Here is a 24,912-nt window from a genome sequence, read left to right as displayed (position 1 = left end):
CTGGACCCTTCTCGCCTGGCTGTGGCTGTCCGATCTGCGTACGCATGCGCGACACCAGCTACTCAGCGTGTAGGTAGAGAAGTGCGCCGTGTATCCCCAAGTTATACGATCAAAGGTATGTTAATTTATATCTGCTTGTTTCACACGGTGCGAAATCGAGTTAGGTACCAGTATATGTGTTATTATTGAATCTGTATAGTTTTCTTGCATAGAAGTTTCTGCATAAAAGTACTGGTGTTTGTGCAGCCGTGTCAAATTCGACATAGATCCATCCAAAATTTAGGTTATTTTAATTTTTAATATTGACTTTTGAGTCAACTGTGTTGACTAATGAATTGCCATGCAATTCTTTATGTTGATTATTAACTTTTATTATTATTATTTATTTTAGCCCTGCATAAGTCTCTGCATCTCAGTACAACCAAATCAGTCAATAATTCAGCCACCAGAACCACAGCTCTTTAATCTTCAAGATCAGACAGAACTTAGCCAACAACACTTTAACATGAGACAAGAAAAAGCTGGTCTTTTTTGGTCAGAGTCTTTCTCATTATGGTGGGTGAATCTGGGGTGGCTCTTCTGATCCTTATGACTTCTTGTGTGCATATTGAAATGGGGCTAATATGTGGAGCTGATGACTTAACAGTCTAGGTTGTCAATTGAACACTATATGAATTAATAAATATTAACACTGTAAAAACAACACTCACTGCACACTGTAAAGTATTATAGGTAACACTGAATGCTGTGGGCCAATATAAACAGTATGCAGTGTTAATTTAACACTGGCACATTTGCTGTGTAACGTATCTTAGAACAATTTTACCCAGAGCAGCTATGGTCTGCTAGCGCAGTGCTATGCTAACTGATGCGAACTGTAACAAGTATTATCTTTGGGGAAGCATGGCAAGACAGCATGAGACAAGGGGTTTTCTAGTTGCATTTTACAAATGCAATACTACTTAGATACTGTATAGATATTGTATGTAGCATATAGTACTGTATATAGTATTGTGCTGTACAATATAGATGTATTGAAATTGATTGACTGTACTCATATTTAAACCCTGCTGATCATACACACATATAATGCACACGATTATATTCCACTATTCAAATTGTTTTCTACTTGACTACTTTTGCAACATTTGCACAATTTCTGGATGTCTAAAATACCTATTGTATGCTTTCTGTGTTTAGAGTTGATATTTGTAATTTATTTATAAAAGTTCTTGTACTCAAGCAACAGGGTCCATGTGTTCTGTGTGGCTCAGTGGGTTAAGCCTGTGTGCCAATAATCACAAGGTCACTGGTTCAAATCCAGTCTCAGCATGTCTGTGGGTCCTTGAGCAAGGCCCTTAACCCCCAGCTTCCTGGGCACAGCCATGAGTGGCTGCCCTTCATGGACAACTTACTTACAAAGAGCAAGTTGAGGGAGAAATAAAAGGCAGAATATTACAATGTAAACCCTGGAATTTGACAGGTATAAACTGTTTTTATAGCAACATAAATATGTTAATTAGACAGTTATAAACCGTAAAAAAAACAAATAAAATCCGTAAAATATACAGTACAGTGGGTGCAGTCCTATAAAACCAATAACGTTGCTACCGTATTTTTGACGGTAAAGTTCTGGCAACCACAGCTGCCAGTTTTTTACCGTAAAATTTACGGTTTATTTTTTACAGTGTATAGGTTATTGCTTGGAAGAATGATTAAATTAAAATAGTTTTTGAACCAACACATCCTAAACACTTGATTTTTTTTTCACCGCACAAATGTCAAATGTCGGAAAATTAGAGTTCCTGCACTTATTTTTTCCCACTTCAAGCACTCTATCTATCTATCTATCTATCTATCTATCTATCTATCTATCTATCTATCTATCTAACCTGTTATGTGCGTTGTTTTTTTTTTCTATTAAAGTATCTGAGCTTAACATGAATAAAGGATGCATATCAATTTACTATAAATACAGATGTAGGATATTCTATCCCTATGGTATCTATGTCAAAAAAAATTAATTTAAAGCTTCTAAATCAACAGATGTTGTAAAATTAATTTAATGCCGTTTCACCAAAATTCTTTTTTATGTCAATGATGATATTTGTGACGCCCGGCTCCTCCAATCCTCGTTTGTGCCACGCCCCCCTCGTTACCTAATGTTAATTCCTGATTGTACTCACCTGTTGCTTGTTTAAGTCAGCCTGTCTTTTGTATATTAGTCCACGTCTGCCTTTGTTTCCCAGATCCGTCATTGTTGTTGCGTCGTGTTTTTTCATGTTTGCTGAGAATAAACAGCGTTTCTTCGTATTCACGGCTTTGCTCGCCTGCTTCCCCACTTGCCTCGCAAGTCCGGCGTCACAATATTTATGACACATGATAGCCACAGGCAGAAACAACTCCAGTGGAAACACCGACACACATAACAAATGCCTTATTTTGACGAGTATTATATTTCCTCATGTCTTTCTCATTCATGATTTGCCCTACAGATTGGAAAGTTTCCCATATACTGTAAATGTATCTTGTACTATATTTGCTTTTAATGGCCTATTAGTTCTTTTATTGAAATACAATGACAACCTTACATGATTTTAGTACAACAGTGTTTTATAATGTATTTTCGTTTGTTTTGTTTAGTCCATCATCTGTGCTCTAGCTCAGCTGACAGGTGTGTCCACACAGGAAGCAGAGAACTTGTCCCTTGCTGGTCTTCAGCACAGCAGATGGTAAGAGTTGCAGGAAAACACCTGCAAGGTTAAATGGTGCATGTAACATTGTTAAATGTGTACTTTATCTTTTTTCTGTTCTAGTGAGATTGAAGACTTTGACCCGAGAATAACCTGTCAAATGAATAAGGACGGTCTGCTGTAGGACTGTACATTTTTGTTATTGCTTTTCACTTTTCTAAGTGTTTTTTATTTTCTCAAAAGAGAATTTTTACTTTACACTATTTGCAATAAATAATTTATATATAAAACAAGTACTGACTACCCTCATGTGTTTTTGCTGTTCACTTATTCTTCACTTTCCACAATAAATGAGTTGCACACAACCTGAAGATAAATTGATGTTGAACTTACCACTGCTAATGCTATCTGCACACTGACCTAATATTTTATGTTTTTGTATTGCTTAGATTTGCATTTCCAGTATTTCTTCTCTTATTGTTTCATTCCTTATATACTGTACATCTGCTCGAGCTATATATAATGCACCATTTCAGGTTGACACAGTGATAGTTTTGTTTTACACTATGAAGATCTTGATAACTTCTCAAAACATAATAAGCACATTTAGAGAGGGCCACTGTTCCCCGCAGCTTAAATATAGCAAAAAAAACATGACAGGAACCAAGATTCTAAGAAGCAGTCCTGACAGAGTGAGTCTTTTAAGCATGGACACTCGGTGTAAGACAAAATATATGGGAAATGTATTGTTAATTAAATATACACAGCATACAAAACATTATGGACAGTATTTAAATATTTAAGACAGTCCACAAAAGGATCAACATCCACTTTTCAGTCTGTTTATTGGGAATATTGCAGTTGAACTTATTTTAGGTGAATATTTATCTGATTCATTTACTTATGTATATTCCAACAACTAACTATTATTAGTGATATTCAATATGTATGCGACCATTTGAACATTTTCTGAGCAGAAATTGTACCGTACACTCGCTTAGAATAAGACATTCAACTGCATTACATTTTTCAACAAATGCATTATTGTCTGCGCTTGTCTTAGTTGTGAGAAAAGCAATGATTACCAATTACTGTATGATGATCTGTCAAGTATGTAACGTTGTTTTGTAATGTAAAAACATAATCGGGCAGGCGTTTACGGAAGTCGGTGCATTGCGCAGCGTTCGCGGATGTCATTTAGAACAATGACAATGACAATCTCAAATAGACAAGCGAAACAGTGTCTTTCATCACATAATGTCACACCTCCTTTTTCTTTTACCTTAATTTAAAGAAAATACATCATTGCAACGGTGCAGTCAGTATACATGGTCAGTATACAGATGAAATAGTGACGTACACGGAAAACCAGTGTGCGCATGCGTTCGCAGATCGGGCCAAGACCGCAGATCGGGCAGCAACAAGCACGCATAGGGCACTGACAGCCGGCACGCATTAGTACGGAAGTCTTTAGAGGACATGCATAAACTTTTTTTATGCATGTCCTCGAGATCACGACTTATATTTTTCAGCCGACATCTTTCAAACATCACCCGGTAACCATGGAGACGTCCCGGACTCTCCAGTTGGTTGGTAATGAAACTGACTACTCGTTCAGGCTCACTATAATTTCTCCGACGATATACAGTAGCTGCATATATCTGATCCTCCTTCTCAAATGACGAACACTAATATGACAATTTTCTAGCACCGACAGACAGTGTTATTTCCTCGTATCCATGATTCGGTGCAATATATCTCGACTTTTTCCCCACAGTTTAAAGTCTAGCTTGGTTTTACAAACAAGTGCAATATAAGCACTTATGATATTGGTGCAGTATACTTTTACTTTACTGTGCAATATACACTTTTACTTTTCCTGTAACTTTCGGACAAAGGTACTTTAGATTCCTGTACAGAGATTTTCTATTTTATTTTATTTATTAGAATGTTTAACAGTGCCGTAATTTGTTTTACACTTCATTCCCATTTTATACTTGTTTTGTTCTTGTCTTCGTGTTTATTTGTGACAGTCGCAATGTGAGCAATTTCCTCCGGGATTAATAAAGTCTTCTGATTATGATTCTGATTATGATTGGGACAGTCCACGATCAAAGTAAAATCTGATGCATTCGTCCATGAGGATAATACTAAACCTCGAGATCATGGGAAAGTGACATGGGTTATGTCGACATCACAAGAAAAAAATAAGCTGTGATCTCGAGAAAACGACTTTGGTTATGTCGAGATCACGAGAAAAATAAGTCGTGATTTCGAGATAACGAAAAGAAAAAAAAAGTTTATGCATGTCCTCTACAGACTTCCGTACTTAGGGCACTGTCCACGCACTTCGATCGTACAGCTGGCTCCCGTGCTCCGCCCATTCCGGGGTGCCTTGCGCCTGCTTTTTTCACGTCAGCGGAAGTTGTTTACTTTTGGCTCGGACAACGCCGCGGTTCTTCGTTAGCGGTAATTTCTCCGTTTTTGAAGATTTGTTTATAATACATATTTTTAAAGCACGTTGGGTGAATACGATTATTCAATATTAATCTGATCGGAAGCGTCTGGTAGCTTTGTTGACGAAATTACGACCGCCGTGTGCTACAGGACCAAATAAATGTAACTAATAAAACTAACCGGGTCTGCTTTCTTAAATAACCCGTGGTGCAAGTTCGCTTCCATACAGCTGCGACCATTTACTTGCGTTAAAGAGTTGGTAGCCGATATTTGTGTTTATTTTCTTTTATTGCCATTCGTTAACTTACTTTTTTTCACCAGCTAGCTGATTCGCTAATGTGTGTTTATGTCACCACAACCCAACATAACAAGTAATAATAGGGGCAGTTGGTAAAGACGTGAATTCATTTTCCTCTTGAAGCTAGATCCGGTGATGGAGCTGGTTATCTGTTCCAAGTGGAAAGTAACAGTGTGCCGTTATCATGTCATGTGCTTATTATGAGCTGATAAAGAATGCAATGTGCTGCCGCTGCTTCACAGCTGCTATTTCCTTGCCCCTTTATCTGATAAATATTTTAAAATGCATATAAATGTTTATTTATGCTTATAGATGCATATTTATTTTTGTCTTTTAGCCCCAGGGTAGGCTCAGGCTTCCCCTCGCGATGCTGCCCCGTCAGTAGACCCTGCTCGGTCCGCAAGCGGGCCCACGCCCACATGCTGCCATGGTGTGCCCCGTGCAGTTTTTGTGCCGGGCACTCTGCACTGTGGGCCTTGTCCTCTTTTACTATGTCTTCTCCATTGGCATCACCTTTTACAACAAATGGCTGATGAAGGTGAGGCAGGAATGGTGTACCTTCTGTGAGCCACCCACTATTCTCTGTCATTGACTCAGAAATCCTAGGTGCTTTTTAATGTACACAACGTTCTTTATATATGCAGAACATCAGCATTTTAAGTGATGTATCATCCAGTCATACCACTGGTCTTCTACTTATGTCTAAGTCAAGGCTGCCAACCCTCAGCATTCAAACAAAGATTCCTGAAATTCTGTGAAAAAAAATTGGAGATGATGGGAGCTGGGAACTTATTCTTGTGTGCTTGTGTGCTTGTTTCCTGACTAATCCTTCCTCCCCCAGGGCTTCCATTTCCCTCTCTTCATGACCCTGGTGCACCTGTTCATGATATTCTGCTTCTCTGCACTGGTACGTTCAGCTATGCATTGCTGGACTGGCAAACCCAGAGTTGTAATGAGCTGGAAAATCTACATCACCAAAGTGGCACCAATGGGTGTGTATGTCTGCCAGGTTAATTTTCCTTTTCATTAATCTACCAAAGTCAGTCGTGTTACTGCTGTATGCATTTTCTGGACAGTTGTCATTTGGATTAAACATAAGCCTATTGAAGAATCTGCATAAATTATACCTTAAGTGGTACTAAAAACGTCTATTATATATGTTTTTTAAAAATGGTGAAAGTTCAACACTATTCACCTTGTTCTCTGTGGTAAAGAGGGAGGGGCCATCTTTGTTTATTTTCTGCTGAAACTTCCAGTGTGACAGCTGGTGCCTGTATCACAAAGCTGGATTCCTTGCCTAGCTGGAAAACTTTGTGGCTAGGTAGTGGTAGCTCTAGCTTTTCAATATCATGATGCTGGTTGTCTTCTTAGCGGGACACATTACCACAGTAACTCATGCTACACGCCAAACCTGCTGCACAGCTATGGTGTTATTAATGCCACATTCCTGAGCATGCAGAGGGACATTCGCGAACAACGTTTTCACTCTGTGAGTGCTCAACTCGGCCACCGCACTCTCGCTCACAGTGTGTCTCTCACTCTCACACATCTCGGCACAGTGCTCGTTCAACTCTTTTTGTATGCTTGCTCAAGTTGGGCACAACGTTACAAAAGTGCCACAAAACCAGCCAATTGCAGACTTGGATGAAGTAATTCTGATTGGCTGCTTAACGAATCTACTTGAGTTCTTTGAGGAAGCTACAAGTGAAATTGATCACAACAAGGCCTATGATGTGATTTACTTAGATTTCCAGAAGGCCTTTGATGATGTCCCCCACAAACGGCTCTTGCTAAAGCTTAAAGCTGCAGGGATTTTAGGAACTGTGGCAGCTCGGATCAAAAACTGGCTAACTGACAGGAAGCAGCGAGTAGTTATTAGAGGCACAATGTCACAGTGGGCCTCCGTTCATAGTGGGGTACCGCAGGGTTCAATTTTAGGACCACTATTGTTCCTAATTTACATTAATGATATTGACACAAATACATACAGTAAACTGGTTAAATTTGCAGACGACACCAAGGTGGGCGGTGTAGCAGATACTGATCTAGCAGCAGAGAGGCTTCAACGGGATCTGGATTTAATTAGCGAATGGGCTGATACTTGGCAGATGAAATTTAACACAGATAAATGCAAGGTAATCCATGCAGGGAGCAGAAATATAAAGTACAGATATTTTATGGGTTCCACTGAAATAAAGGTAGCTGATTACGAGAAAGATCTCGGTATGTATGTTGATGCTTCCATGTCCCACTCTCGCCAGTGTGGGGAAGCAATAAAAAGGTGAACAAAATGTTGGGTTATATCTCTAGGTGTGTGGAGTTTAAGTCAAGGGAGGTGATGTTACACTTATATAATTCCTTGGTAAGACCCCACCTAGAATACTGTGTGCAGGTTTGGTCACCATACCTCAAGAAGGACATTGCTGCCTTAGAAAAGGTGCAACGAAGAGCTACGAGAATGATTCCTGGTCTTAGAGGAATGTCTTATGAGGAGAGGTTAGCGGAACTGAATCTGTTTAGCCTTGAGCAAAGGAGACTAAGGGGGGATATGATTCAGGTCTATAAGATTCTAACGGGTCTGGATGCTGTTCAGCCAAATGACTATTTCAATATTAGTCTAAATACTAGAACTCGTGGCCATAAATGGAAATTAGCGGGAGAACATTTTAAAACAAATTTGAGGAAGCACTTCTTTACACAGCATGTAGTTAGAGTATGGAATAGTCTTCCTGCTAGTGTAGTGGAAGCTAAAACCATGGGTTCCTTTAAATCAGAGCTAGATAAGATTTTAACAACTCTGAGCTATTAGTTAAGTTCTCCCCAAACGAGCTTGATGGGCCGAATGGCCTCCTCTCGTTTGTAAATTTCTTATGTTCTTATGTTTCATGTCCAATCAACATTCCTGAAACTGTCTGTCATCCGACATAAAATAGATAAAAGTAAATCTAGTTTTTCTGTTAATATTTTTATCATTGAATTCAATTACAGAACTGCCTATTTCGTTTAGTATATTGTTGAACAATTATCATTTTACGATATTTCCACAGTCCTCGAACCATTGGTTTATATTTAACAAGTTTGACTCATCTTTATTCAATTATCTTTGGGTAGCTAAGCATTTCACAATGTCCTCGGAACTTGAACAGCAACACAAAAATTGTGCACCACAGCCACATGTAAGTAGTTTGTTGTGCTTTAGTTTGATTTTTTTCAGATTTTATTAATTTTATTGTGTTTTACCAATATAATCATCATTATTATTATTGTTAGCTTGCCAAATTAGCTAATGCATTAGACTATTGACAATGGCTAGGATGCTATAAGGTGTAAATTAATTACAAGCACCCTATTATCTCAGTTATATAGTTTATTCTGTGACTAGCAGCCACAGTGTGTAACTATTCTTCCCTCTTCTTTTTTAATTCAAGCTCTGTCTTCCACTAGGACATACTGAGACAACAATTTATAGAGTGACTTCTAAACAAACTACAATCTGCTCTAAACCACCAGCAACCACTAAATTTGGATTATTTAGTGTTCCAGACTTGCCATGAGCTTATACTGTTTGAATCGTTCTCTGAGCAGATAGTCGGTGTATCAGAGTTTACAGAAGCACCAAAATCTCCATCATCAAGTGCAGTGTGAAATTAATGACAGCTCTATACCCACAGTGGAACTGGAAACAGAAGTTGGTCCAGGTCCTGGCCACCCCAAAATTGTAATATAGAGGGAAAAACTGAAAAATTTGTTGGACTCACATCTGCCAGTTGTATGCATTGCTAAATGCCTTGGTGTTTCAAGAAGGACAATTTTCTGTAGGATGCAAGAATTTTACTTGTCTGTGTGAGGATCGTACAGCACAATAACTGACCAAGAGCTTGGCAACATCATATCAGCCATCAAAAATGAGATGCCAAATGCTGGTTATCGAATGGTTCAAGGACATTTGGTTTAAATGGGCATCCATGTTCAGTGGTGGAGAATGATGGCTTTGATGCATCAAGTTGATGCTGCTGGCATCTTGTCACGGATCGCAGAATTAGGTTGTGTTGTGTGAAGAAGCTATTCTGTTGAAGGCCCTCTCTCCCTGGTTCACATTGACACAAACTACAAATTAATAAGGTAAATTAGCATGCTTATAGTTTTATCTAACACAAGTTAGATGGTAAGGGGTATGTCATACTTTGAAAGGACTTTAATCAACTTTATATTATGTCAATTTATAATTTATTAAAGTGCTTCCAATTTAAATAAAGCCCTCAGACAAATTATTTTATATGACTTCATATTTTTGTTGGAGTTACTGATTGGAGGAATATTACGAATAAATAGATTACAGGATGTGTAAAACAATGGCAGGAATATTGTCAATGGTAATAATCCAGGAGCATTCATTTACACTACATGTACAGTAAATATATTAATGGACAATGTGTAATACTGATTGCAATAACACTTTATGACAATATATACATAATGTCATATTTTTCATAAGTCAAATTAGAATAACCTTCAGAAAGCTGAAGAAAAACTTTATAGCCATGTTCAAAAAACTGAAATATTGAGTTGCATTAACCATATTTAGTTTCACACATTCTGATGTAGGCGTAATATTCAGCATCCCCTTTGAAATAGACTTCTTATTTTATGTAAGTAAATTACAAGTGTGTAAGTTCTCATTCTTATCACAGAAGAACAACATAAGTGAAATCGTTTCCCCCCATCTTGAACAGGTACAATGTTGTGATCTTTGATGGAGTGAAAACCAACTTGAGCAAGCGTGCAAAAACAGTTGAGCGAGCACAGAGCCGAAATGTGTGAGAGCGTGAGACACACTGTGAGCGAGAGCACGGTGATCGAGTTGAGTGCGTGCACCATGCTGAGTGAGAGACACTGTGAGTGAGACCACAGTGGCTGAGTTGAGCACGCGCTGAGTTGAGCACGCACGCCATGCTGAGTAAGAGAGTAGCTGTGAGCGAGAGCGCGGTGGCCGAGTTGAGTGCGCACAGAGTGAAAACGTAGCTCGCGAATGTCCTTCTGCGTGCTCAGGAATGTGGCACTAATATAACGCCATACACAGCAGGATATATTTCAGGATCATGGCTCTCAAACAGTGCTTGGACCAATCAAAGAGAATAAGTTGGTATTTTACCTGACGTAACAAAGGAGCTTTCCCAAACTCTCAGTATGGCTTTCTATGAGAATCCTGGGACTAAGGTAAAGTTAGCTGTATATTCAATATTCAGGCTGTAATATCTTTCAGCAAAAGCAAGCCAAACACTTTTTAATCACAGACCTTTGATGTTCACAGGCCTACCAATCATCTTTGCTTTCGCTGTTCGCTAAAAAGATGATCTCTGCTGTAACAAGATATTGGTTTAGCATTTTGAGTTGGTAGCAACTCTTGCACAGCCCTTGGTTTTCTAGATTTACTTTACAGACAAATTTGAATTAATATTTGAATGTTGGCGTGTGTAATTCATTTTCAATAGCTGCTGGCGTATGGACACAGTGTAATTACAAGTACAGATGCTCCTCTACTTACTAACGAGATATGTTCCGAATAGCCGTTCGTAACTTGAAATGCTCGTATGTCGTTATTCAACATCATTTTAAAGGTACTCAAATCTATATGCATCAGTAAGTATGTGTCATGCCCTGCTCGTGCCGATCCTCCTGTGTGCCACGTCCCCCTCGCTATCTCGTGTGGAATCCCTGTGTCAGCTGTTTTGTAGTCATGTTAATTAGTCTTGTGTATTTAAGTCCGTGTTAGAGTATGTTTCTCGAGTCCGGTCATTCTGTCATGCATTCAGCGCGGGGAAGCAGCACAGGAGCCAGCGAAATCGGGTGAACACAGGGCTTATTTTAGGGAAACACACTCAGGAACATGAAAACAACGTCTAGATGTTAAAGACCAGACTGGGGAAACATACTGTAACGCGGACTTAAATGCGTAGCAACAATCAACATGACTTGTAACAGCTGGTAACACGGGGATTCCACACAAGGTAAATGAGGGGGCGTGGCACACAGGAAGCTCAGACGACTGGGGCATGGTATAAAGTCAATACATGTTTTCTTATACTAAAACACATTACTAATGATACATAAAACAAAAATGGATAATGTATGCACAGAATATTTCACAATAAAAACGAAGTAAACTTTGATCTCGAGAGCACGTCTTACGAATATGCAAGTAGAAAGAACTGGGATGCTGGGAGTACGCACGCTATGCTGCTGCGTGGCAGAAGTAGCGGCCAGGATTCGTACTAAGCGGAATTGGTGCGCAGAACAAACTTTGATGTTGCGGATAGGAAACGGGAGCCTAACGAACGCTATTTGGACTTGCAGACCTCTTCATTCGTAAGTTGAAGGTTCGTAAGTAGAGGAGCGTCTGTATTAATGAAGATGTATAGAAGTGCATAATTTGAAAATCAAGCTGTGTCCATTGTTTAAATCACACTTTACTGAAAATGTCAGAGCTGTTTTTAGCACAAGAGGGACCAAAACAATAGAAGGCTGGTAGTTTTAATGTTATGGCTGATCGGTGTATGTGCCAGAATAATTTAAAAAGAAAAGCTTTATCATATTATGCTATGGTGTTGAAAAGAACTTGTAGAATAAGCCTATGTGGTGAATTTAATGCAATTCGCCACTTAATCAGTGATGTATATGCGACTTATTCTGACACAATCTGGCAACATGGACATTTAATGGAGCTCCCTGTCCCTTTCTCTTTCCTCACCAGCCCTGGCTACAGCCTTGGATATAGGCCTGTCTAACTGGAGCTTCTTGTTCATCACCATCAGCCTGTAAGAACGCCGCTGCAGGTCTCTATATTCACACCTGCTCTTCTGCTTGAAAGTATCAGTGTCCTTTTAAAAATAAAAGCCTAAGTTTGTGTGTTTTGAGAAAGGAACGTTTTCGGAAAGATCCTTTTTATTGTTTAGAGATTTGTCGTATTTCCTCCATATACATTTTAAATGGAAGACCATGTGTCAAAGCTCTTTCATGTTTGTAAGTCATCATAGTCATGCAGTGATTATTTGTTTGGATGCCTTACAGATACACTATGACCAAGTCTTCAGCTGTTCTATTCATCTTGTTGTTCTCTTTGATCTTCAAGTTGGAGGAACCCGTAAGTTGGTGGTTGTACTGTATTACAGATTCATGTGTACACATGGATGTTTTGATTTTTAGTCTCACTTATTCTGAAACTGCAGACACGGATGCATAGCCCTTTGGCTCTGATCGGCATTCCTTCTGCCTCTTCAGAACCCATTCCTGATTGTGGTGGTTCTGCTAATTTCAAGTGGCCTGTTCATGTTCACCTTCAAGTCTACCCAGTTCAACCTTGAGGGCTTCATCATGGTGCTTCTGGCCTCCTTCATTGGAGGCATACGCTGGACCCTCACACAGGTTCTCATACAGAAAGCTGAACTGGGTGAGTCCCCTGGTCTCTAATGGGGAGCGAGTGGCAACAAGGTAGTTCCTTGCATTTGGTGTTCACTGTGAGTCTCATTTAGTTTGGTGTCATTTGAAGACATTTCACATTAATGGAAATTAACTCTTCACAATACTTCATAAGTACGTACTCAAACTCCCCGTTTATTCCTCATTAATCATACTTAACACTTTTCCAAGGCTGAGCTATGTGTCACTACTGAGGCAGACAATCACAGTAACTATCAGTAGTTTCTTCCATTATACAGTGTAGAATGGACCTCATTATGTTAGACATAAGAAACAGCATGTATTGTAGGATATGGGCTTTCACTGAAGTGGAATTAGGGTTTTCCTGGTTTCATTCAGTTCATTCAAGGGAAATCAACAGAAGGCTTTAGGGAGTTAATGTTATAGTGATTCTGGCCCTCCAGGTCTTCAGAATCCAGTGGACACCATGTATCACCTTCAGCCACTCATGTTCATGGGTCTTTTCCCCCTGTTCATCTACAATGAAGGTAAGGACGTTGCATCCCTATTAGTATGAGGGCTCCAGGCTCCTGATGTGCCTCTGGGGACTGTGTCTATTTGTGTGTTTTCTGGCAGGTCTGAACCTTAGCACCACATCGAAGCTGTTCCGGGTGAGTGAGGTGTCTGCACTCGCATACTCCCTGTTCACGTTATCGGTGGGGGGCATTCTTGCCTTCGGCCTTGGCTTCTCTGAGTTCCTGCTGGTCTCCCGTACTTCCAGCCTTACACTGTCCATTGCAGGCATATTTAAGGTAGGATTTTATATTTTATCTCTCTTGTCTTTTGCCATTAGTCTTTTTGACTCTGCATGTTAAAATATATGCAAGTCCCTCCTTTCACCCATTGTGCGCTCTCTCTCTCTCTCCCTCCCCTCCAATTCTCCTACATAGGAGGTGTGCACTCTGCTGCTGGCAGCAGAGTTTATGGGGGACAAGATGAGTGCTCTGAACTGGCTAGGCTTTGTCATCTGCCTGTCTGGGATCTCACTGCATGTAGCTTTGAAGACCTACTTCTCCAAAGGTAGGATTTGCATTCTTATATCCTCTGCATGCATGTTTGCTGTGTGTAGGAGAAAGGTTGCAAAAATCAAAAATTGAGAAACAATTTAAAAACATTTGGGTAGGGCTGCACAATATTGCATCACGATTATATGGCGCATTTGCAATAATCACCAGGGCTTTAGATTTGTCTTAACCCCAGCTTTCTGGTACGATGTGGGTGTTTACTTACACCCACAATTTGGTAAGCAATATAGTAGTACTCCTAAAATATTAACAAGAGGCATATCGTGACCCCCCCCCCCCCCAAAAAAAACTTAGTAATCTGTATAAATTCCATGTATCCTTATCTTTAATAAACTTTTTGGACTTTAAACTGCAAAAAGTACCGCCACACCACTGACATCTTTTTACTTTGTTTATCCACAGTGTCTCTTCTTTTAAAAGATGTTGTATCTGTTGAACTTTGCCTTTCTTGTCCACTACTTCACTTCTTACTGCTTCCATGACATAACAAAACAGTAGTATGTGGCAAATCTAATAAACACTAGGATGTGCTGAATTTATACAGATTACTAACTTTTGGGTGTCACAATATGCCTCTCATTAATATTTCAGGCATACTACTAATCTGCTTACCAAACTGTGGGCGTAAGTAAACTTCCATATAGTACTGAGAAGCAAGCATGTGGATTAATGTTTCTGCATGTCATCTGAAGCCCCCGGAGATTAATGTGCATGCGCCATACAATTGGGATTATCCCATGATGTGACATTGTGCAGCCCCTTTTCGGTGGTATTATTGCCACAGTCAAATTATTCCATTCTTTTTAACAAGGTGGGTACCCCTGTAGCATCAGGCTGCTTTCAGCTCTTACTCTATGCATTTGGTATAAGTCTTATAAAGTTGTACCAGTAGTATTTAATCTTGGTCACCTAAAGAAGCATATCTTTTGTGGACACCAGGTAAGAGCACCACCCTCAGGCAGTTGCCCAATAAAGAGTGTCCAGACATGGAACTTCCACTATTGCACCAAGGCGAAGAGGATGACAATGAAGATGCTGAAGAGGAGGAACAGGAGATTCTGCACTGACTGACGGGCATAAGGGGAAACTTCATTGCTATTTTCAGGCACACATGAGGAAATTAGGAATATGGATCCACCACAGTTAGTTTTGCAGCAAACATTTCAACCGCCTGGTAGAGGCCTTACATATTTTTTACATTATGGCCTAATGAACCATCTGCTTGTCTGAGTATCAATGAAAATTTATTATAATTAAAATCAGTTGATATATCAACAACCAACCTGTGTGCCTAAGAAAACAAGGCATGTGAAAAAGCTTCTGGTGACCAGCGAGACTTAACTGCCTTGCCTGTAAGCAATAGGTTTTCTAGAGACCAAAACAAATATTTTGTTTGTTTTCATTATTTTGAAATAGGACCAACAATTCTGCGTAATAATTTGAAATTCTTTTGATAATTTATTTAAAGCTGTAGAATATATCACTGTGTATGTGAATTAGTTTTTTTTCCCCATCACTGGAAAAAAATGAACGGTTGCTCTCAGTTTTTGTCCTGCATTTTAATATGATTGTGTGACATTTTATTTAATGTCAATACAACAGCCAAAACAGGAGAGAAATAAACACATTGGTTAGTGTTTCGAAAGAATCTGCCTTTCCTCTGGCAAGATTTGTTGGTTAGCTAGATAACTTGTCAGATTTAAAGTACCCCAGTTTAATTTGACTATTTTATTTGCTTACATTTACCCCAGTCCACTTCAAATGAGACCAGTTATCTGGCTAACTCAAAAATCCAGCTTTGCGATACAGGCTCCTGGATATATCTTGTGCAAGATAGCTTAATTAGATTTACTTAGCAAATTAAGTAAAAGGGTTGTCTGTTACGGTGTTTTTTGATATTTTCAATTGATATTTGGGAGCAAATTGTGGTTGTTGATGTTAAAAGGTATAATGATAAAACTAGCGCTGGTCACTTCAACGCCTTGACGCTTGTGATTAATCTGGCAACCTTAACCTGCTATTTTGTTTTTAAAGCAAATTAACCCACTGGCATCGGTGGTCCTGCCCACAGGATGAAACGGAAATCTCACCAAACCATCTAAAAAAAAATTATGAGATTTTATCATAGACACAAAAAAGACCCCAGAAACCTTGAACAGTTAAATGTATATAGGTAGAAACTAAATATCTTTTTTGTAAGGAGAATTTTAAAAATTAGTCACTGACTTGATGAGTCTGGAAGCAGTCCTGATCGCCCACCTATTTACAAATACTGTTATTCCTATAATAATGATACAATAACCCAACAATTTGACTCGCATAAATAGCATGTGTCTGAATTATACTGGCTGAGAAGTTTCACTGAGGAATTGATAAACATGCATCTCTTCAATTCATGGAAAACTGCAAATTCAGATAAGCAGTAAGTTTGTAAATCACAAAATGTCACTTGTTTTCCAATACTGTAATAACATGACTTTAAAAAGAAAAAATATATGCAAACTGTTGGTAACTAGGTTGTTCTAGTGTTTTGCAATACGTTTATGAGACTTTTTTTGCAAGTACAAGATCATTTGATTTAACTTGCATTTCTCAAATTACATGTCTTAAAATAGTATAGATTGTATTTATTGAAAATAAAATATTTTGTGTAAAATATTAACTTTAGAATTAAAACACTAATTCACATAAATGGTACAACATTGGTGTTCTCTGGTCATTCAAAAATGGAAGCAACAAAGTCACATGACAAAATTAAAAAAAATATAAGCAGAGTTGCTAATTCCATTAGCAACTTACATTTTTTGAACCTTGCAAGTGAACTATCAAAACCAAGATGTTAAAACGCGTGATTCCTCATCAATTTGTCATGCATTTCTTTGTTCCAGGACCAAATGTATTGTTTCATTTCCAAAAAGGACAAGCAAATAGCCTGCTGCCATTTTATACTCGTGATTCATCATGATTAATCATAGTCTATTATTATGATTAACTGGATCGATTGACACCACTTGATAAAACCCATTATTCTAAATTGATAACATTTAATCTATCACTCCCTTCCGGGCAGCACGGCAACTGGAATATTTTACATGTATTAAATAAAATACAATAAATATACGAATAAAAAGAAATTGACCAACATGAAGGGCCTATACAGAGTTTATAGAGCCCCTCATGGTAAAGCAAATATGTCTGACACAGCAGTGCATTCAGACCATTATTTTGCTTGCGAAAGCTGCCGGACAGGACACATTAAAAAAAAAAAAATTTAATTAATTAATTAATTGCTTGATTGATAACATTGATTTTGAGAAGGATTTGCAGATTTGACCATTTCTTTTTATTTCACTCCATTGATTACGTTATTTTTTTTATTTGTTTTTATCACGTAAAAGAACCCTTTGAATAATGATAGATGCAAATACATGTATGATGTGTTTATGAACGATAACACACTGAGTATGCTGCTGGTTATCTTCGGACAAAATTGTGGTGCGCGTCCTGAATGAACATCGGAATTCAGTTCCTCCAATTTGTTTTACAGTTTTTCTGAAGTGGTAAGACACATTGCCTAAAACTTTCCATTATTTTCTCAATACCCTAAACACAAATCCCAATTTTTAGATTGCATTCACGCATTCTTTGATTCATCTTGCAAAATCAATCAACTAAAAACTGTGTTATCTTTACTCAAAAACAAACAGTACCAAACACAAAGCCTGCCTGTCCATAAAGAGCAGTCATTACACATTACAAAAAATGAAAAACACTGTTCATGGAATGCCAGGTAAAAAATTCATTTGGGTCTTTGACATTTTTATGTAAGTAGCTGACTACTGGAAACAATCACTGGAAAAATATTAAATAATATTGTTTAAGTAATGTTCACTCAAAACAGTAATATGGTTCACATATGGTATGCACAGTAGCATAATGTATGGTACATGTATGTCTGCAGTAGTTACACTGTAGCACTGTTGGAACTAATACAGGCCCATGGACAAATGCAAAATTTAAATCAAATGCATATTACTGTACTACAGTAAAAGGGTCAACTGAAATTGTTCTACATCAGCATTGTGCCTGAGAGCCTGTAGTAGTTTCCATATGGAATGACAGTTTTAAATATTTCCAAATTGCTAAACACTAAACCTCATTCCCTGAATGAAATACTGAGTGACCTGAACCCATTTATCAAATTGCTCACTCTTCTTGTAGAACTGTGAACACATTGTTATTCGCTAAGACATATTTTGCACTGTGATGCACTAGGGATGCAAAATGGTAAACACAGGCTGCAAATGTTAAACACAGCCAGCACACACCATACAAAAATGTAATATATGGCCATATATGTACTTATATTTTAAATAGTATGACATATATCTATACATATATTTGTCTCATCTGAGAATATATTAAATCGGACCAAACGTGAAGAAAATATTTGAGGTTATCCATATATGATGCCATATATCTGCACATATTACAGTACAGTATTGGTTTATCACATATATGGACAATTTTAAGTATAAATATGTGACATACATATTTGTTTATCGCATATATGGAGAACTTTAAGTATAAATATGTAACATAAATATTTGTTTTCCACTTATTTAATACATGCATGTAAACATACATGCATGTGATACTGATTCATTTTTTAAAGCTGTGGCATATGGTTATGGTACTTTGTGGATGTATTTGTCAAAACTGACAAGGAAAACACTGCATTATTGTATTAAAAATACTATATTTTGTATTCACACAATACAGACATACAATATCCAACTATAGGCATTTAATTACAAGGCATTCAGATGTAAAGACAGTACTTTTAAAATATTGGTATTTGAGGTGTTCAGACATTAAGTATCATGTTTTTAAATTATTCAGACAAGCACATACAATATTTCTAATAATTATTATTAACTGGCATTTCATTACATGACATTTTGACAAGTACAAACAATATTCTTAACTATTAAGTGACATTCCACATTCAGACATGTACTATTTAGGACTCCACTATAGATATCAGACATATGCTCTTATTCTTCTTCAACCTATTGACATTTCATTTCAAGGTATTCAGAGTTAGACCATTCTTTTTAAAGGAATAATCTGGAGAAAAATGCTTCATTGGTCAATTTTTGAGTGGTACCAACTCAACATATGAACCCCCAACCATCCAAAAACTGACCTATGAAGCATTTTACTCCAAATTATTCCTTTAACCATCAATTCACATTTAACTGAAAAAACTCTACAAGATTAATGTGATTTCACCATTTGGTCTGCTCTGGTAAAAATTTACCAGGTAATCAAACTCAATATTACATTTTTGTATGGGTAGGGTGTTTTCTGTCCATCTTTCACTCACTAGCGATTTTTCTTGCGCTGTGTACATTATGAAGTCACAGCAATAGCAAAGGTAATGTATCCCTAATATAAGTTAAAGTACATGGTGTCATCATATTAGAAGCATATTTGTATCCCTAATATAATTGAAAGTATGTACTATGGAAATAAGTACATACTGTATATTGACATATACTGTATTACGTTTCTGTATGGGGTATAGTAGTTACCATTTAAACACAATGAATATTACTGACGTGTTTCTAAATGTGAACAAGCCAATGAGTAACTAGAAGAGAGAATACATGCCAGATGAGTGTGCAAGTGCCATGGGTGAGTAGAATTTCAATGTCAAGGTACAGTATGGATGGGTCACACCGGAAGATTCTTCCCCTGTTGCCTAGGAAGGGAGAACATTGCCTGTGGTGTAGACAAAGTCTGTCCTGACCCAGCCCAGAGACATGATGATGAGACAGAATGAATATTCTGTAATGCTTTACATTAACAGCACCTTCATAATGCATTTGTAGAACATTTAGTGCACCATCATCATGCATTTATAAAGCATTCATAAAACATTCATAAGCAGCAAGTAAAGTATACTTTAACAGCTTTAATATACATTGATAGCAAACATCATAATTGTATAGTCATTTAATGTTTGTTATTAATCTATTTTAAAGCTGTTAAGGCATGTTAGGATGTTAAGGTATACTTACATGCTGCTTATGAATGTTCTATGAATGCATTATGAAGGTACACCGAATCTCCTATGAATGCATAATGAAAGTGTGATTAATATATAGCATTACCAGATATTCTTCCATGACTTTGGCTTGCAGTTCTACAAAATTTCATTAATTAAATGAATAAAAGCTGAGCAAAAGTCTATTCACCAAACAATTTAAAGAAAATTTGTATACACAGTATTATTAAACATAACATTAAAAATAAAAGTAATAAAATCAAGTAAAATACAGTGTTTTCTGTGGTTGTGCATAAGTACAATAAAATTTATTTTGAGTGATGTTTCCTTTTCTTGCATTTATAATAATCTATTTCATTAAGCACTGCTGTGAACTATTAGGATATATTCACCAAGTACTGTCTCTCAGCCTGATGTCAAATAATATATCATCAGTTAATTCTGCCTATTGTACAATCAAGCTGTTTATTCTAGCAAGGATATTATGGCATATCTCCAGACGTTTAACCAACCACTCCAAAAATGTGTCATAGTGTTATAGGACACTCTGATGTAATTTAAGAGATCACCAGTGTCACTACAAATTATTTGCCTATACTTGTGATTAAGCAGTTGCTTTGTATGAGAGACCTTAATGGCCAACATTCATAACTCAACTTAGGAAACACTCTGTCAGTGCTGTGCAAAGACTATTTGAGGGGAAGGTGGTCAGACGGATGGCGGGGGTGGCTTAGGGTGAATTTTGCTGACCAGTGGAGGGGTTACGTTCATATGTTTGGGCAAAAGGGGCAGCTGCTCAGCCACCCCCCAGGCCACCCCCTTCATGATTAAACTTGCACATGTAAGTGTGAATGAGAAATTGATGGTGCAAGATCAGCTCTGATGGGAGGCAGTTTAAATGATTAGCAGGGGTTAGGTGGATTTCTTAAAGTTCTGAAGCAGAGTTCAAGCTGTGGTCAAAGCAGATCATGTACATATTTCCTCATACTTGAAGCACTTTCAAAATGCAGCAATGCACACCTTAATCACTGGAATAATCAACATAGCTAAACGTGGGTCTGTGAAGATCCTAAACTGGTACATAGACCAAAAATGTGAGTCACTGCTATAAAACTTCCGCAAAACATGGAGCGGAGGTCCAGGATCGGAGTGCCTGCTCTGTACTGTTCAATATATATGCTCATTATACCAATGTAAAGCATAAACAATTATTTTTGAGCAATGTTTCCCAATCAGGTCCTCAGGACCCAAAGTCCAGATTTTTGCTACCGAATCTGGGGTGGAGTAAAAATATCTGGCAGGGAGCTCGGAGGGGACAAAAATGTCAACCGGAAGGAGCAACAATGTGAACCAGCTGTTGGTCCCCAAGGACTGGATTGGAAAACACTGCTCTTGGTGTGCTACCAAGGGAGAAAGGTGGCACAGTGTCTCAGTTCCACTCTTTGAGAAGAATCACAACATTAGTTAACTAGTAAAAATCAGAAATGCCATAGTTGTCACTGACTTTCAGGGCTACTACCCATCATCACAAGACATTCATCAAGGATGGAAAGATGACAGACCGCTTCCTAAATAGGTGCAAATACAGTGGCTGTTGACTGCTGTTCCATTTACTGTATTTAATATGGCTTTTTCATATTTCCAATGCAAGGCAGGGAAGGGCTTTGCCAGTGTTACTAAGTATATCAAAAACTGTACACTTCCAAGGCAATCAGAGTATAAGAGAGTATAAGAGAGTATGACATTGTTTGTGAGGAGTTCCATCTATCCACTTTCTGTAAGCGCTTATCCTATTCAGGGTCGTGGGGGGTTTGGAGCCTATTCCAGATGCTAGAGGTGCAAGGCAGGGAACAACCCAGGATAGGGTGCCAACGCATCACAGGGCACAAACACACACCAGTTTTGCAACCGAAATACAAGGAATATGGACTTTATTTTACATTAAGCCTTTTCCTTATAATGGGCGTCATAATGGAGGGGAAAACGCTTAACGTAGTATAAAGTCCTTATTCTTAGCATTTCGGTTTAGATTTCTTGTCAGGTGAAAGTGTTTATGACCAGATATATGTGTGAGAAATATAGTGATTTTTGGTGGCTGTCTTGGTACTTTAAGTTACATTAAGCCTTTTCCTTATAATGGACGTCAATGGAGGGGAAAACGCTTAACGTAAAATAAAGTCCATATTCCTTGTATTTCGGTTTTGATTTTCTGTCAGGTGAAAGTCTTTATGACCAGATGTATGTGTGCGAAATTTGATGATTATTGGTCGCTATTTTGGTACATTAAACCACATTAAGCGTTTTCACATTAAGCGTTTTAGAATGTCCCCACACCGATCGATAACATTTGCTACTTTTAGAACGGCCCATGTTCATTTGACATGGATGATCGACGATCGTGTGTCCGGGGCGCCGGGCCAGTTTTGATTAGGCACTACGGATGCTACGGTTGAAAATTGGGGAAAAATGAAATTCGACTTTTCAAAAATTCAAAATTCGTCATTTGAAAATTGAATTTGCCAGAGTGACGATTTGATGCCGTTTTTCTTCGTCACCATGGGTTCCGTTTTCGTCAATGACGAGAGTGACGAGCAGCAGCGGGAACCCTGGGTTAGGGAGTGTGGGAGGAGTAAGGATTAGAGATGGGGGGGAGGTCACTCGGGTTATACATTGTTGCTGTTCCGGCAGCTTCTAGCTTTTGGTGCCCTGAAAGTTTTTGTATGTGAAAGTTTTGACTTGTTTTTCAGTCATCTTATTGTTTGTCCTGAATTATATTTCTTAGAAATATATAATTAAAAGTTAGGTAAATGTGAATTATTGTATATCTTGTATTACAAAGTGAGCTTGAGTACTTATTTGTTCTAGGTATACAACTCATGTGTATAATATTTTACTGACACAAGAACTCATCTCATCACGACCCTGGACTAATGTGGATAGATTGAAAGTGGATAGATAGATGGATGGATGAAGACAACACATGCATATAGTGTGGCTGCAAGAACAGCAGTGTATACAACACAGGTAAAGAATTCTATAGGATTCCCAAAATTGAGAGATGAAGATTTATCTAGTGAGCGCTGTCACCAATAGTTATGCAACATCTCAAAATGGATTTCACTGAAAAGAACCTTAACAGCGCCAGAGTTTGTGAGCACTTTGTGAATGTTAAGAATAATGCTAAAATTACTAATGATTCTGTGTGTTCATTTACGTAGATAACAATGTTGATCTTCATTAGCTGGTGTTTGACTCATCTGCCGGCCCCTGGAGGATGGGCTCCCCCTCTGGGTCTGGTTCCTCCCAAGGTTTCTTCCTCTTAGGGAGTTTTTCCTTGCCACCGTTGCCTTTGGCTTACTCAATGGGGGGTCCTTACGAGGCAGAAATGTAAAGCGCATTGAGACAATGTAATGTTGTGATAATGCGCTATATAAATAAAATTGAATTGAAAATTGAATTGAACATTGTTAGTTTATTTAGCATGCTAACACAACTGCATGTCATGACCTCGATTCTGCCTATATGAGAAACGGCACATGGTTCATATAAGTTCTTATTTCAGTTATATAAAACAATACAATATGTTTTGTATATGTTCACTACAAGTCAGTGCTTTTTCTTGATTATGATTATGGCTGCATTCATACCAAAAAACACACTTGACATGTAAGGCACTCAAGGGAAAAGCCTACATGAGAAATATCAAACTTTTACAGGTACCATATGTGATGAGATATGGCTCTAATAGTAAATACATGCTTATTGCTTGCTCTTTCTTAATATAAATTATATTGCTTTTAAATTATTCTAATGAAAGACATCTATGATCTCTCCACATTCAGTTGGTTTCATTAGACATGAGAAAATCCATGTTATGTTCTCAGAACACAAAGTGAATGCATCAACTGAAAAATTATGTTTCCTTTTCAGAAAATCATTCTACTGTCCATGATTCAACTGAGTTCATTCAAAGAATTATGCATAAAAATGAATACTGACAAAACATTCCTTTAATATGTATTGTACATCAGTGTAGAACTTATGTTTGACAAAACATTAATTTAATGTATTTTACATCAATAAAGGAATATATATCTAGTGATACATTAAGTTGAAACTGTATGAATTGTATATTTATTTTGAGTGTCATATAAAGAACTTATATGATTTGGGTAAAACACATAAGTCATGTCTCACGCCCGGAGGCGGGTCAACCAGGTGTCGGGCATTAGGGACTAATTGCCTCCCTTATTTAAGGAGGGAGAGGATCACAGTCAAACTGCGAAGTATTGCGCTAATGACTAGCCTTATCGAGCATTCTTCTGTCTTCAGTTCTCTTCTGCTCCCGTTCCTTGCCTGTTTACCTTTTGTGAAACCCTTACCTCTTATCCCTTACCTCCTTAGTCCCACTGCCGTCCTTGATTCTCCAGTCCTGCTGAGCCCGGCTTCCCTTGTCGTCCAGCCCTCCTGTTACCCAGTACTGTGTGTATCCGTCGGACGGACTCATCGGCTTTCGACCCACGCTCTCGTCTCTCGACCACGATTACCGCTCACCCCATTTGGACCTGGTTGCCAGATCACCACCACAAGGAGGGTGCCCCTGCCCTGCACCACCTCCCCGATTACTCGGGCTGCAGTGCTCTCCTGCATTACCTGTGTTGAGGGGACTCTTGCCTGTAACTGCTTGCTCTTTGCCTTATTAAAACCCGGCTTTCCCCGTACTTCTGGATTCGTGTCTCCCTCGTCAGCTCGGTGTGACAGCATGTTTTTGCAAAACTTTTTTCATATCAGTGAATAAGGGAGTCTCGACTAATGTGAATTGCAACGTGAATATTAATGTGAGTACAAGTAATTTCATAGCTTTTTCTGCCACATAAGTTATGAGCGGAA

At 38.2% G+C, this 24,912-nt stretch overlaps 1 protein-coding gene and 1 long non-coding RNA gene across 5 annotated transcripts; both read left to right on the top strand.

The window, feature by feature from the left end:
• The first annotated feature begins 7 nt into the window (after positions 1 to 7).
• On the top strand, positions 8 to 2,929 carry LOC140591761 (uncharacterized). The gene is made up of 3 exons (XR_011992062.1): positions 8 to 115; positions 2,644 to 2,732; positions 2,817 to 2,929. It is a non-coding gene; the product is annotated as an uncharacterized lncRNA (long non-coding RNA).
• A 2,115-nt stretch (positions 2,930 to 5,044) lies between these two features.
• On the top strand, positions 5,045 to 24,731 carry slc35c2 (solute carrier family 35 member C2). 4 transcript variants are annotated; one of them, XM_072713091.1, is made up of 10 exons: positions 5,045 to 5,162; positions 5,786 to 5,986; positions 6,290 to 6,440; positions 12,200 to 12,263; positions 12,517 to 12,589; positions 12,727 to 12,895; positions 13,329 to 13,412; positions 13,501 to 13,676; positions 13,815 to 13,944; positions 24,427 to 24,731. In XM_072713091.1, the coding sequence occupies exons 2-10, from the start codon at positions 5,876 to 5,878 to the stop codon at positions 24,459 to 24,461; spliced, it is 993 nt and encodes a 330-aa protein (XP_072569192.1). In that variant the 5' UTR covers positions 5,045 to 5,162; positions 5,786 to 5,875; the 3' UTR covers positions 24,462 to 24,731. The 4 variants fall into 4 exon arrangements, with proteins under 4 accessions (XP_072569192.1, XP_023650945.1, XP_023650947.1 ...); XM_023795177.2 differs by lacking the exon at positions 24,427 to 24,731 and adding an exon at positions 14,889 to 16,641; XM_023795179.2 differs by lacking the exons at positions 5,045 to 5,162; positions 24,427 to 24,731 and adding an exon at positions 14,889 to 16,641 and having other exon boundaries at positions 5,791 to 5,986; positions 6,290 to 6,355.
• The last annotated feature ends 181 nt before the right edge of the window (positions 24,732 to 24,912 follow it).

The sequence above is a fragment of the Paramormyrops kingsleyae genome, chromosome 6, assembly GCF_048594095.1.
Source record: "Paramormyrops kingsleyae isolate MSU_618 chromosome 6, PKINGS_0.4, whole genome shotgun sequence".
Classification (NCBI taxonomy): Eukaryota; Metazoa; Chordata; class Actinopteri; order Osteoglossiformes; family Mormyridae; genus Paramormyrops; species Paramormyrops kingsleyae.
The sequence above is the reverse complement of the archived record's forward strand: the minus strand, read 5'-3'. Positions and strand labels throughout refer to the sequence as shown.

Coding starts and splice junctions, on each gene's coding strand:
- slc35c2 (XM_023795177.2), top strand. CDS start 5,876: ATGGTGTGCCCCGTGCAGTTTTTGTGCCGGGCACTCTGCACTGTGGGC. Junction 6,441..12,199: donor CACCAAAGTGGCACCAATGG/GTGTGTATGTCT, acceptor TTTCCTCACCAG/CCCTGGCTACAGCCTTGGAT. Junction 13,413..13,500: donor CCTGTTCATCTACAATGAAG/GTAAGGACGTTG, acceptor GTTTTCTGGCAG/GTCTGAACCTTAGCACCACA.